At 44.9% G+C, this 13,437-nt stretch overlaps 1 protein-coding gene across 5 annotated transcripts in view; it reads left to right on the top strand.

The window, feature by feature from the left end:
• LOC144726652 (microtubule-associated serine/threonine-protein kinase 1-like) overlaps nucleotides 1-13,437 on the top strand; it is a 287,826-nt gene that overhangs the window by 125,181 nt on the left and 149,208 nt on the right. For 4 of the 5 annotated variants that reach the window (XM_078605400.1, XM_078605399.1, XM_078605398.1 and 1 more), the window contains exon 4: nucleotides 13,365-13,396. In XM_078605400.1, the coding sequence (XP_078461526.1) occupies nucleotides 13,365-13,396 (32 nt within the window). Of the gene's footprint in view, nucleotides 1-10,746; nucleotides 10,887-13,364; nucleotides 13,397-13,437 lie in introns of those variants that run through there. The other variant, XM_078605404.1, reaches the window with a different exon arrangement.

Below are 13,437 nucleotides of genomic sequence, written 5' to 3'. Positions count from 1 at the left end.
GTTTACTCTACTTAAGAACAAATGATAATGTTAGTACATTTGGCTAATTAAGACATTTTTGTGATGTCATCTACCAAAGGTCATGCTCTAGCATGTAGTCATGCTAAATTGCCTTATGTGAGAGTTATAAATGGGAGTTTTCTTCATCACATAACATGCCAATCTTGGAACATTTGTAATATGTTTCAAGAGAGTTAAAAGTGGAGCTCTGCATTTTTTTACACTGATAGCAGAAGAGCCTCCATGAGATGGAGCTCTAGAGAGTGAATATATTGGCCTGTGGTGGATGTGTTGTCCTCCGCATCCTCGCTGGCCAAATACCTTGGAAGAGGTGGGAACTCCCACACTTTATCCCACCACGCGCGACCTTCCATTCAACTAGAAACATGCGTTTAGAGTATTTAGCTGCTATAAATTTCCACGCGATAAGCCACTTCGTTGAGCTATCATTTGTGGCCAGGTCCCTTCTGAAAAAGAGCTATATAGCTCAGTGGGCATTACCTGGTAACATATATTTTTTTTGTTTAGAGCTAACTGCGGTGTACCAATTTATACTGTGGGGTGGATAGAGGGTGGCTGATTTAAGAAACTTGCACCGTTGTTTCAACTGCCGTGCCTGGAGAATGAACTGGCGACCTCTGGATTGGAAGTCCAGCGTGCCAACCATTACGCCACACAGAGTCCCTTTTAACATGTAATTCAGGAATATAAAAGGAAAATAAATCCCTAAAATTGGCTTCCTCTGAATGGCCAATCGAATGCCACACTATCTTGATCGTCTCACATTCTGATGCTGGCATGGTTAGTCTGATAATTGAGTTTATGTTATTGTATTCTGAAGCAAAACGCATCATGACTCCCCCGTGTTATTTATTGCTTTTGTAAAAAAAAACGTCGTGAAATTATTGCTATGAATAACCTGTGAGCCTGCAGTTTGGTTTCCAATTATAGTGACCATGTGGAAATGATTACACAAGCAAAACGGAAATATTTGAGATCGATTTTTCTCGACTTTTTTTGTAAAAAGAAATAACCTTGCACTGTAATTAATATGATGAATTTGAATTAACTGATATGGGTAGAAACCTCAATCTCACCGCACAATGGGAACATGATTTATGTTGTTTAATGCTTGACGGGAGTTGATTGAGCGCAGTATCCCATGCCATGCTGGCTCAGCACTCTAACGTCACCAGTATTCCACTGAGTGAGGCTTTTGTATTAAAAAAGCAATGTTCGGAAGAAAAACAGTTTACGCGCATAAATTACATCTATGCAAACTTATTTTTTCAAGCAATGTTCAGCTGCATTTGCGCTAATCTGCACGTGGTTCACTTGTATACTACAGTAAAACCTTGGATTGCGAGCATAACTCGTTCCGGAAACGTGTTTGTAATCCAAAGCACTCATATCAAAGCACTGGTATATCAGTTGTGATCACGTGACACTTGGCAGACAAAGCGTATACACGTACTACTCGTATTGCAAGACCTCGCTCGTTTATCAAATAAATATTTATTTTAAAAAATTGCTCTTCTTGCAAAACACTCGCAGACCAAGTTACTCGCAATCCAAGGTTTTACTGTATACTTATTTTTTAATGCAATACACGGATAATAGAATGCATTTGCAGCGTGCATTCCTCTTAATCCGCAAAAAATTGTGGATAACAGGATGCCATTCCAAAATAACGTATCAAGGATAATAGGAAAAATATGGGCACGAAGAAATATGAGTTTCTAGGGATCCTTCTGCTGCCGCAGAATAATAGCAGTCACGGACAATAGGGCCGCAGTTTAGAGGAGTTCTATGTTGTCGTTTTTGTTGTTTAACTTTAAAACCTCACTATGGTTATTCGAGAGCCTACCGTACCTCTAATTATCACGGTGCCGCATTCGCGGCTGTGGACGTGAAAAAAAAACAACTAACACTTAATGACACTGGCCGAGTGCTCAGCAGGGGTGAAATGTTCAGCAGGCGATGATCACGCCGAGCCAAAACTTTCTCAGCGCTGTTGTTCAATGACACAGGCTTGCTCTGTGTTTTCCCCAGTATTTCTGGCACACTTTTCTCGCTGCCTCGTGGGGGGTTTCTTTTTTTGGTGACCTCCAATAATGATGCGGCGTCACGGTTACCGTTGCTCTGGGGGAGGGTGGTTGGGTTGGGGGACGCCAATGTGCTGCACGCTCTGAATTGTGAGTCACCTCTCTATGAGAATTACCACCACCACCCTTACGTCCGTGGCAACAACAGAGAGGCTCCTGGCTCTGCTTTGGTGATGTATCGGGTCTGGAACAGCTGAGAGCTTTCAGAGCATCCTTAACATCTGTTGCAGAAATGTGATACTCCCTTCTTTCCGAAGTCACCCTTCCTGCCCGCCACTCTGCGTGGAGTTCACGAGAAGCCTTGCACGCCATCAGCACCCTTCGTTTAATGGTGCTGCTGACAAAAAAAATGTAAGTTAATGTTTTGGGGTTGGAGCTTCAAAGGATGATGAACCACCTTTCATAGTTTCAGAGCATAATGGTATTAACTTAGAAACAGACCTCCATTCTTTATCACAACATATAAATAGCACGTGTTTTAGTTATCGGCCAGTTGATTTTCCAATAGGCTGATAACAAATGCTGCTTGATAATATTGGTCTGAAAAGCCAGCAGGCCAATTACTTGAAGATTTGTATTCAAAACATGGAGACACAGAACAAAAGTCTGTATAATGGTTGGGTAGTTTGGTGGTTGGAATCCGTTTATAAATGAGTGTGACTTGTTTTTTTCCATCTTTTGTATGGCTGATGTAGATGCAGAGCAACAATTACAATTTAACATTCAGGTAGTCAAGCCCCAGATAACCGCATCAGGAGCAGCAGAGTGTATCGCTGTAATGTTTCTTTCGGATTTGTAGATTGGGCATGGCATCGTGAAATGTTGTGCACTCTGTTCTGGATGACCACAATCGCACATTGGAGAGTTTCTAATTTTCCATTTGTTCATCGGGTATCCGCATCTGCCATGGTTTGTGCGGATGCGGTTTAGGGTGGACCATTTGCTTCATGGAGGGGTTGGTGGAACACGCAAAGCATAATCTCCTGTTAACAGACTCCCCAATGTGTAGGGCGATGAGTAGGTAGCAGTACAGAAAGTAGGTAGATGACTTGTCTACAAGTTATTGAGAGGTCTTTTGAAGGTTCTCCCATTTCGCCACAGTGATCTACTCAATCAATAAAACTTCCCAGGCAAGATCCTCTTTAAACAGAGGCTTGAGACTTAGTGATACTTTCTTGATATTTTAAACGGCTCTGTAATAATACAGTTGTGTTATTATGCAAACTGTACGCTATGCCACACTTAGCCTTGAAGTCAATCCCAGAAAAAAAAAACCTTTAACCATCTTATATAGCACCCTTGACTCATGCAATATTGAACCCTTGCCCACTCTAATACAGAACCATCAGTTCAGTTGGGTAATTCACTTTGGATTATTGAAAGTGTTATCCAAAATGAATGCCCCTATTTAATAAGCATTTTTGCCACGCAATTCTAAAATTCACCAAACAAATGACACAGTAACGTGTCAGTGGTAGCACGTACATACTTTAATGGTGTGATACTGTGGTGGCAGTGGTACCGAAGCACAAATAACAAATACTCAACACATGCATCAATAGCACTGTGTAATGGCCCTTCTGCCTCGAGGGTGCCACGGTAGTGAGATGTTAACTTCCTTGCGTGGTGTGCAGAAGGTCGTGGATTTGATCTCGACCCTGCGCCTGTATATTTGGAGATGGCGTGTTCTCTCCGTGGTCGTGCCTGTATTTTTCTCTGGGTTCTCCGTTTTTTTCCTTCGCATTTAGAAACATGTATTTCGAGTATTTGGCTGCTATTAATTTCGACGTGATAAGCGACTTCATTGGGCTATAATCTGTGGCCAGGTCGCTACTGAAATAAAGCTTCATAACTCAGTCGACCTTACCTGGTAAAATACAAATAAAAACTCTCTTTGACAGCCAATGGCCCTTCTTCCTAGCTCTGCTATGAAGAGGCCCATTTCCTGAAACGTTATGTACCATACATACCTGCACATGTATTGTACCCTACCCTGCCAGATTAATTTCACTGTCCAGTCCCCTTGTATCAATACCTTGGCCACTCCAAGCTCCAAGTCGAGGACTCCTTACCCACACTGCCGCATTTACGTCATAGAGTGATTGTAGGCAAGGTCACGTGATGGCACAGTTTTCAATGTGGACACAATGATCCTATTATCTCTGGCGCATCTCGCGAAGTGTCTGTGCGTTTGCGCGAATATTTCGCTTATAATTAAGATATTCGGCAGTGCACCCTTGAAGAATCACACGAATTGAAGGTCTGTGTGTGGATAACTAATTTTAGGGGTGAATTGAGAATTGAGCCAGTCTACCCAAACCAAGCGAGCATCAAAGGGGTGAAGGCGTGGGAACTATAGACGAAAAACTAAACCATTATTTTTATTTTATCAGGTAAGGTCCACTGAGCTATGTAGCTCTTTTTCAGAAGCGACCTGGCCACAAATGATAACTCAATTTAGTGGCTTATCACGTGGAAATGTAATGCAGCCAATACTACAAACGCATGTTTCAAAATTTGGAAGGAAAAATCCGGACGACCCGGAGAAAATACACGTGACCACGGGGAGAACATACAAACTCCAAATATACAGGCATCAGGGTTGGGATCGAACTCATGGCCTCCTGCATATCAGGCTAGGTCGTTAACATCTCGCCACCGTGGAACGAGATGGGGGGTAAGGCGAGATGGTGTACGTGAGGGTGTGGAGGCGTTTGGGATGATAAAAGGGCATTAGGGGGCCATCTTCGTGACTTTATTAAAAAAATCATCCGATGTAATCGCGAAATAAATGTTCTGGCCAGAATTAAACAATATTAACCAGCGCAAACTTGCATCGTCATAGATTGTACACACCTCTTTACATTTTTTACTATAGCACATTTAATTAACCGTTTTATATTAACGTAAACATTTGAATATTGTTGAATCCTGGGAAAACATTGAAAGTGTGTTTGAGGATGGATATAATGTGGGCGTGTGGATATTTGTAACAATACATCAATAAATAATGTTTTAGTGGCGTTAATGGTTGAATTAGTGGAATTTAAGTAGTCGCACGAAGTCGAAGCTGGGTATAAGTGCATGGCCTTGAGAGCAAGGCCAGCTATGCTTATATCCAAAGCAGTGTGTGCTTGTATCAGAAGTTTCCTCTTGCCTCCCCCTACCAGTGTAATGCAAGCACGTGTCATCATTTATATAAGAACTGTGCTAATATACGCGTGCTTATTTCCAGCTTCTGCCGTGTTAATTTCACGAGTTGTAAACAAATGTGCCCAACACGTACAGGTCCACAGATCCACTTTGTTGTACTGTCATATCCTGCCCACCTCACATCCCAGTGGGTGGATTAGAGAGAGGTGATTGTGAATGTGCACATTTATGTGACCCACAAACCCGTGTCTCCCCAAGTGTGCGATACGGTGTGCAAATCCACGCCCAGCTGATCGCACCTGCGGTCACATATGAGGCACTGTCTATTGAGGGTCTGCTATACCCATGTTAGCTGCTCAACCTGAGCTGTAAATGTTCTGATACGTGCATTGTATTTGTGCTGTTCGCTTTTTGGCGTTCTCTGGTCTGACACTGGTGAAACTAGGCCCTAAAGAAAGCTGTCTTTGGTGTAGGCCAACCAGCTTCAAAGAAAATGCATTTATTATCAGAGCATGTTCGTTTGCATGTTTTGCCACAAGTACGTGTGCTTTAATGCACACTTGATTCCTTGCAAAAGGTCTCTATTTGGTGTTTGAACATCTTAACATCTGCTTTATTGCCAGACATGGTAAACATATATTATTATTTTTCACATAGCCATGTTGCTTCATTTACATCCTCGTTTTAAATTGCTCCCACAGTCACGGGACTTGTGATGCCTTGGTCCTGCTCAGCTGCCTGCCTCAGTATAGGCCTGATCTCTCCAGGGATCGGTAGAATACAGGGCAAGGGGGAAGTGTTACATTTGATTCCTCGGCTGGGACTTGCGAGCACAAGGCTAAGCGTAGGCGCATCAAAGTGCTGGCTAAAAATACGTCGTACGAGCATCTTGTTTGTTATAGTTTTGCTGTCACCAAAAGGTTTTGTACACTCACAAGTGATGAGATGTTTAACATCACAAGTATTATAATGAGGTTGCTTCGTACACCGTGTAAACTTTAATAATTAATCCGATTGCTAAGGTCAAACAATGTGCTTCCTTATCCATTTATATTTCAGTTTGGAATTTATGCGATATTTAGAACTCTGAGTGCCAATGGAATGCCATTAGTGATGTCATGGAAAGGAAACCTTGGACTATGATAATTTTTGTATCTAATTCCAAAAAAAATCATTAGAAACTATCCCTTTCAGAATACGGTTACTATAATGATTAGCGAAAGGCCATAAGTGGGAAAGTGATGGAATGCAGTTTCTTTTCATTACACAAGCAAATCAAATTAAATTTAAATGGCTTTACAAATCCCATTCAGGGCACCAATTAAAGGTACGGTCGCGGTGCCTGCATCATGAATGTTCCACACGTCTCGCTAACACAGTTGTCACTTGCAGGGCCACGACACACGTTTGCATTCGGTGCAAAAGGCGGTGGCCAGAAGTATAAGAAAGACGCCGTGCCACCAGATTATGCACAACCCTGCCAAGCCACGCCCTTGTCCCCCCACTTGCCAGAACATTGTTCCCTGGACAGAAGCTCCCCTCACTCTGCTGTCTGGATATGGATCTGCCTCCCTGAACACATTGTCAGGCAAATCACCAATTCTGATCTTCAGGCCTTCAAATTCTGAGCACATAGACATCTCCTTACTTCACCACACGCCTTGTGTAAGACCGAGTCTTTGAGCTGCAGTGAACCAATGATTATGACAATTAGATGTATTAATATCTGATATGGCTATTGTTCACAATAGCACCCAATTAAAAAAAGTAATGTAACCATTCGTAATGGCCACCACTCAAGCGTCTCTCTCTAGGTCTGACCAACGGATGTCAACGCGCGTCAGGCCAGGGTTTGGGCAATCGGGACGACACAATTGCTGGTTGCTTGTTTGGTCCCCAGCAGCAGCCTTGCAGCACGGTTGAAGGAGTCCATTATTTGGTTGCGTTTGTTAATGCAGTGGCTGGGCTGGGTTGTTATGGAACTGGGGGTTATGCTGCCCTCTTTGCGAGCCCTAGACATATTTTGGTCATGATATGTTTGCTCTTGTTTGAAGGTGTACGAAGAATGAGTCACTCGGCACACGTATGTTGAGCGAATTCACACAATGTATAAAATGAGACCAGTACTAAGATGCAAAAGAGATGAGAGCACTTAAGGGGATTAAAAAGATGACATAAAGGAGGAAACTGAGAGCAGGGTATAGTGCTTTTGTAAAACTTCATTTCATAATAACAGACCCGTGTGGCTACAGAAAAAGTTTTGAATTAGCGAACATTACCCGCAATGACATGGATCAGAAACATGGACACGAACAAAGAAGATGGAACAAAGGCTGAAAAGTATGTAAGGAAGCATGGCAAGATGCATGATTGGAATGACATGGAGAGACAGAAAGAGTAATACTGGTAGGAACCTCCTGGTTCCACCAGCCCACAGGGGATTATTGTGTCCCTCCGTCGTGCATCCAAAAATGGGTGGGGCTGGGTGGGGAGGGAGGGGCTGGGTGGGGAGGGCCTGGATGGGGAGGGTGGGGCTGGGTGGGGAGGGGAGGGTGGGGAGGGGCTGGGTGGGGGGTGGGAGGGGTGGGGCTGGGTGGGGAGGGGCTGGTCACCCCGTGGTGCCCTTATAAATCTCAACGTTTAACCTCCTCACGCCGGCTTGTGCCCGCCCTCACAGTCGGGCATATTTACGGAATACACCACGCCGCCGTTGACCCTGGCCATTGACCGAGCAACCCAAGGTTCCTACCAGCTCCCTCCGCAGGAATGTGTTACCGGGATCATATGACACGTGCAACTTAGAGACATCACCGTCACTGGTAATTAATAAAGGGGCGATTTCCAAAACACAAGGTTGGTGATGGAATGGGACACCAAGGAGATAACTCCCTTCAGGATGACCACAGTGGGTATGGAGAGATGGGGTCAGCTTATGTGCAGAAGCGAGATAGATGGTAGCATCGCAAGACTTTAGGAGATGCCGACAGAATGAAGAAGCCTTCATCAGGCGCCACGGTGGCAGGGAGATGTTAACTACCTCACCTGGTATGCAGGAGGTCGTGGGTTAGATCCTGACCCTGACGCCTGCTGTATATTTGGAGTTTCGTGGATTTTATTCCGGGTCCTCTGGTTTGTCACTCCACATTGTGAAACATGCGTGTAGAATATTTGGCTGCTATACATTTTCACATGATAAGCCACTTCGTTCAGCTGTCATTTGTGGCTAGGTTGCTTTTGAAAAAGAGCTACATAAGCTCAGTTGGCCTTACCTGGTCAAATGAAATGACAAAAAAAAAGATTCTACTCTTCTGTATGGCAATCTGTTCAGGAGCTAAATGCCAATGTCGTGGTTTGCTAGCCATGAGAGGGCTTCAGGAGAGAGAGCGTTTGTGTACTTTTGCAACTCCTCCATTGAAGGAACACAAACTAGAGTGTTTTACTATATGGTCCATGGTTTGGATTACATTGCCACAATCACACTCCTGTGGCATGTCTTTAATTTCCCATTCATGAACTTTGGCCTATGGATGTTTTGGTGTGGTTGATGATTACACCGGTGTCTTCGAGAAGGAATGTCAACGCATGGAGGTGCGATGTTTGGATATCGAATGAGGTGATTGTCATATTTGTGGTCCGTTGACCGTAGCCGATGAAGGCGATGCATTTGGACAGTGTTTTAACAAGTCAGTGCCAGCCCACCAAATGGAACAAATGTTGGCCTGACCAGTTGCCATGTGGCAGCCACGAGATGCCACGCCGTGGCTCGCCTCGTGGAATCCCGCATTGCTGTGGTGGCGATGGTGGCCGCAGTGGTGTGAGTGAATGCTGTGCATTTGGCAGCACAAGTGGAGAGGCGCCACTTTGAGAGGCAGACGTTTACTTTTGGGATTTATCTTGAGGATCAAGTGTCGGCCTGGGAGATGTCGCCCACCCACCTACTCCCCCGTAATCTGTCCCCGCCCCAGCAAACGGCCGCTCCTCCCGGCATCCCCGCACCCCACACCACTCGGTGTGCAGCCTTCTCCAGTCACCAGTCCTCATCAAAAATAATCATCATTAGCAGATGATATTGGTTAATTTCCTGTATTTGCGGCCCTGTGAAGGCCTATTGTTTTAGCAACAGTGCGCAATGCAGCTACAGTAAATCCAATGTTGTACTGTACTATGCGCTCACTGTCTTTGTTTCCCACCCTCACCAACCGGCACTGGTCAGGACGGTAAAGCGGTCAAATTATCTACACCGCTCTCCACGACCATGGAGAGGCTCTCATCCAACAGTGGATTTACAAGTATTTTTCTCAAAGGAAGAATATGGGAGAGACATAAAAATAAAACTTAAAAACAACAACTTCAAGGATCATAGAAAAAATATTGACCGTTCACGACCACACTGGTCAGTGCAGGTCGGTTCGGGGAGTCTAGGACGATATATATCACTTGCTACAGGTATTAGTACTGTCCAGGAATTGAATTCAGGTCACAGGATTCATCATGCAGTTCACGAACCACTGTGCCAGCACTTCTCACCCCGTTTGTACAATAGATGTAAAATGCGAGATGGAGGGTTACTATGTCACGCTACAGCTAATAACAGTGAGATGAGCAGGCTTACAATTCATATTAGTAATTTGCAAAAACAAATTTTGAATGCTTTGTCATCTTATTATATGCCAGGTAAATTAACATTTTAAACGTGGCAGTTTGTGTGCACCTGGGTTTATTATGTCTTGGTGGGGAGAGAGGTTTCATGATAAAATGATTCATGCAAAGTCAGATATTGTCGTTTGTAACTATGGCATTTCACGGACAGCGTTCTGAAGTTTAAAATTTGAAGATTGAAAATCCAATGTTATTAGTATTTGTGGAAAACCTAACCGACATCTCAAACCAGTGTCAAAAATGCTGCCACCTGCTCAAACAGTTGGGAGTCTGCTTTTTTTCCTAAACATCATTACCTACTCCACTCATATATGCCAATGGATTTGAGTGACAGCCTGCAGATGGTTGAACCGCTTTATTACCTCGCACTGATATTAAAAACAAATTGCATAATTTGCTGTACTTTGTTTTTATGAAGCGGTCCAGTTTCCTTCGACAATTGCTGATGGGGTTTAAGAGTCGGCAACCCTGCCGCTTAAATCGGTAGGGCAGGCGAGTCTCGCGGCACCACCGTTATTACGCGCTGTTGGTAATCGGAGCCTCGAGCTGTTCTCCCACGTGACGCGTGTGTTCTCCTTCACTGGGCCGGGCGGGTGGGGGAGCAGCGGAGGATCGGGCGAGTAGGCGAATGAACGAGCGAGCGAGAGCACAGACGGGTGGGCAATTGGGGACTCATGGGTCGGCAATCAGCAGAACAATAGGGGGTGGCAGGGGGGTGGCGATTAGACGCAGAGAGCGGTGGTGGCGGCGATAACGGAGTGAGATAGAGAGGGAGCGACACCACGCCCTGAGCCGCTATTCTCCCCCGCCACTGCCCACCGCCGGGTACAAGGGTGAGCCACGCGGCATGCGCTCGAACCGTTGCTACCACGCAGCAGCGGCAGCGGCGGCAACAGCAGCAGCAGCAGTGCCCGAGTGAAGGCAGCCGCCTTCCCTCGCGCCGCAATGCTTCCCTTTACTGCGAAGGAGGTAAACGCACTGGTACTCGCTGCCGCTCCGCTCTTAATGCACGTCCTGCCGGGTCGGGGGGGGGGCGTCTCTTGCGTTGCGTTGGCGAGCCAGCAAAGTTGATCGCGTGGCGAGCGTGGGCTTGTTTTTATGTGCGTTATGATTGAATGACAAGCTTGTGGTAGGTAGTGGGAGTGTTTGGTGGTGGTGTTGTTGGTGTAGCTGCCGTTGTGCTGTTTTTGTGTGATGTCTCCCAATTGCTTTGTTTAATCGGCGTTGGGTGCAAGCCGATCTCTGCAGTCTTCATGTTTATGTGCCCCTGGGTTCTTCCGTAAGGCTGATGTAGATCAGAGCAACAACTGCAATTTCACATTCAGTTGGTAGCACGTGTTTTAGTTATTGGCCAGCTTGTTTTCCATTAGTCTGATAACAAATGCTGCTGGATGATATTGGTCTGGAAAGCCAATAGCCCAATTACTTAAAATATATAATTCATACATTGAGACACAGAACAAAGGTCTGTGTATAATGGTTGGGTAGTTTCGTGGTTGGAATCTGTTTTTAAATGAGTGACTTGGATTCTTCATCTTTCGTATGGCTGATGTAGATGCATTGCAACAACTACAATTTCATATTCAGGTGGTCAAGTCTAGATAATCGCGTCAGGAGCACCAGAGTGTATCATCGCTGTGATGTCTCCTTCATATTTGTGAATCGAGCATTGCGTCATTTTCCGTTGCACGGTCTGTTCTGGATGACCACAGTCGCACATCGGAGAGTTTCTAATTTTTCCATTTATGCATCAGGTATCCGTATCTGCCGTGGTTTGTCCGGATGCGGTTTAGGGTTGGACCATTAGCTTTGTGGAATATCAAACCCACCGGGTAATCCTCGCCTCGTCTCTCGGTGGAATTTGCATGTACACATACATTTGTGTGTGCAATGTGCATATCTTAAGAAAAAAGCACGTATCTTTGAACGTTTTTACACAACGTGGTTATCTCAAAGTATTTTGTGTGGGTATGAGCATGTGTACAAACAGTATAGGCTGTGAGTTTGTTGCATCTTGAGGGTAAGGATGCATTTGAGGCACATGGGGATTTGAATTAAATTTCTGCTGTACAATTATGGAAATGCTCGGACCGTCATCAGAGATTCCATCCAGCAACAGATTGAGAATACATATTTGATTAAAATATGTAACAGGTGTACAAATGTACATCAACATTAATATATACATCCCATAAACTATATCCGATGGCCTGAAATTTCTGATTGTGATGAAATATAAACACCGGGGCAGTTATCGTCTCTCCTGCGCCGATGTTTAAAATCCTATCCCACGTACTAATTTCAGTCTGAGTCAACCTAGAGGACAGGGAAGTCAGGCTGAGTTTTTCATTGCCGCCGGCTTTTGTGGTGAATGGCCAGGTATCAAACCGCAGACCCATTGAGATAGTAGCGCAGTGCCATGTCCCAGGATTTCTGAAATGCGTCCGTTTGTGCCCCTCTGCAGTGCAGGTATCTTATTTTGATCAGGCACCCGGTGTGCTAGTCATGTAAACATTTAATGTGGATTTGATTGGATAGGGTTGGTACATTTGAATAAGTTGACTGCGAAGTGGGCATGAGTATTGGGAGTTGCAGAAATGCCAGGAAGCGATCGCTGGCCCATCACTCACAAACTCTTGAAACGTAACACAGCTCCTGTTTAGCCTCACAGAATGGTAGTGTTCTATGAGAGATGGTTATCGTCAGCACAATTCCTTCTTGCCACAGGTACATACCGAATGTTGAAACTCGCGTACCGTGTCAGGTACCTGTTCAAGCCTGAGCCAGTTAATGGGAGGCCCTGGCTTGGTTCAGATATGATCTTCGACCGGTGTTGTTCATGGCCTACAATCAAATTTGCATTGCCAGCAGCATGTACCGCATATTGTAAACCACTGTGCCACCACTCCATAGAAAACTTGTGCACATCGTATTAAGCTGCCCCCTCCCCCATGATACATGCTGTCAACTAACCTTCCATGTTCCAAGTCCAGGCTTAAGTCTTCCTTTTTTTCTCTGCCAATAACTACCTCTCCAATCTGCCTCACTATATTCCTGTACAGCATCTTGAGATGCGGTCACATTTAGATGCTGTATAAATCCAAATTGCTCCGTCTTGTAAGCGTACGCTCATAAACCAGGACCAATTCTGATTACAGGTCCCAAGTTGATGTAGATCACAGTCATGACCCAGGCCATCATGCCTGTGTTGGCAATAAAATTAACATTGTTCTGTGAGAAGTTTACAGGATTCATACTTTCAAGACATTTGCCCATCACTAAAGGACTATAGAACATCTACTAACTGGCCTTCGGGCTGTCAGCGGAGGTGAATGCCGTCGTGAAGCTTGTTTGTACACAAAGACACCTCACCTGGCTTCCGCGAAGCGTCTTCCTTTAATCTCGAGGTTTTCGCTAATGTTCCCATTGCCATTTTGTGTCTTTCAGAAGGAGCTGAGTCTGCCAAGGCGGGGAAGCTTGTGAGTACAACCGCCACGTCTCTCCTACAACGCCCCTCCCT

This window comes from Lampetra planeri, chromosome 24 (assembly GCF_965212315.1).
Source record: "Lampetra planeri chromosome 24, kcLamPlan1.2.h2, whole genome shotgun sequence".
NCBI lineage: Eukaryota > Metazoa > Chordata > Hyperoartia > Petromyzontiformes > Petromyzontidae > Lampetra > Lampetra planeri.
This window is presented reverse-complemented; position numbering and strand designations above follow the sequence as displayed.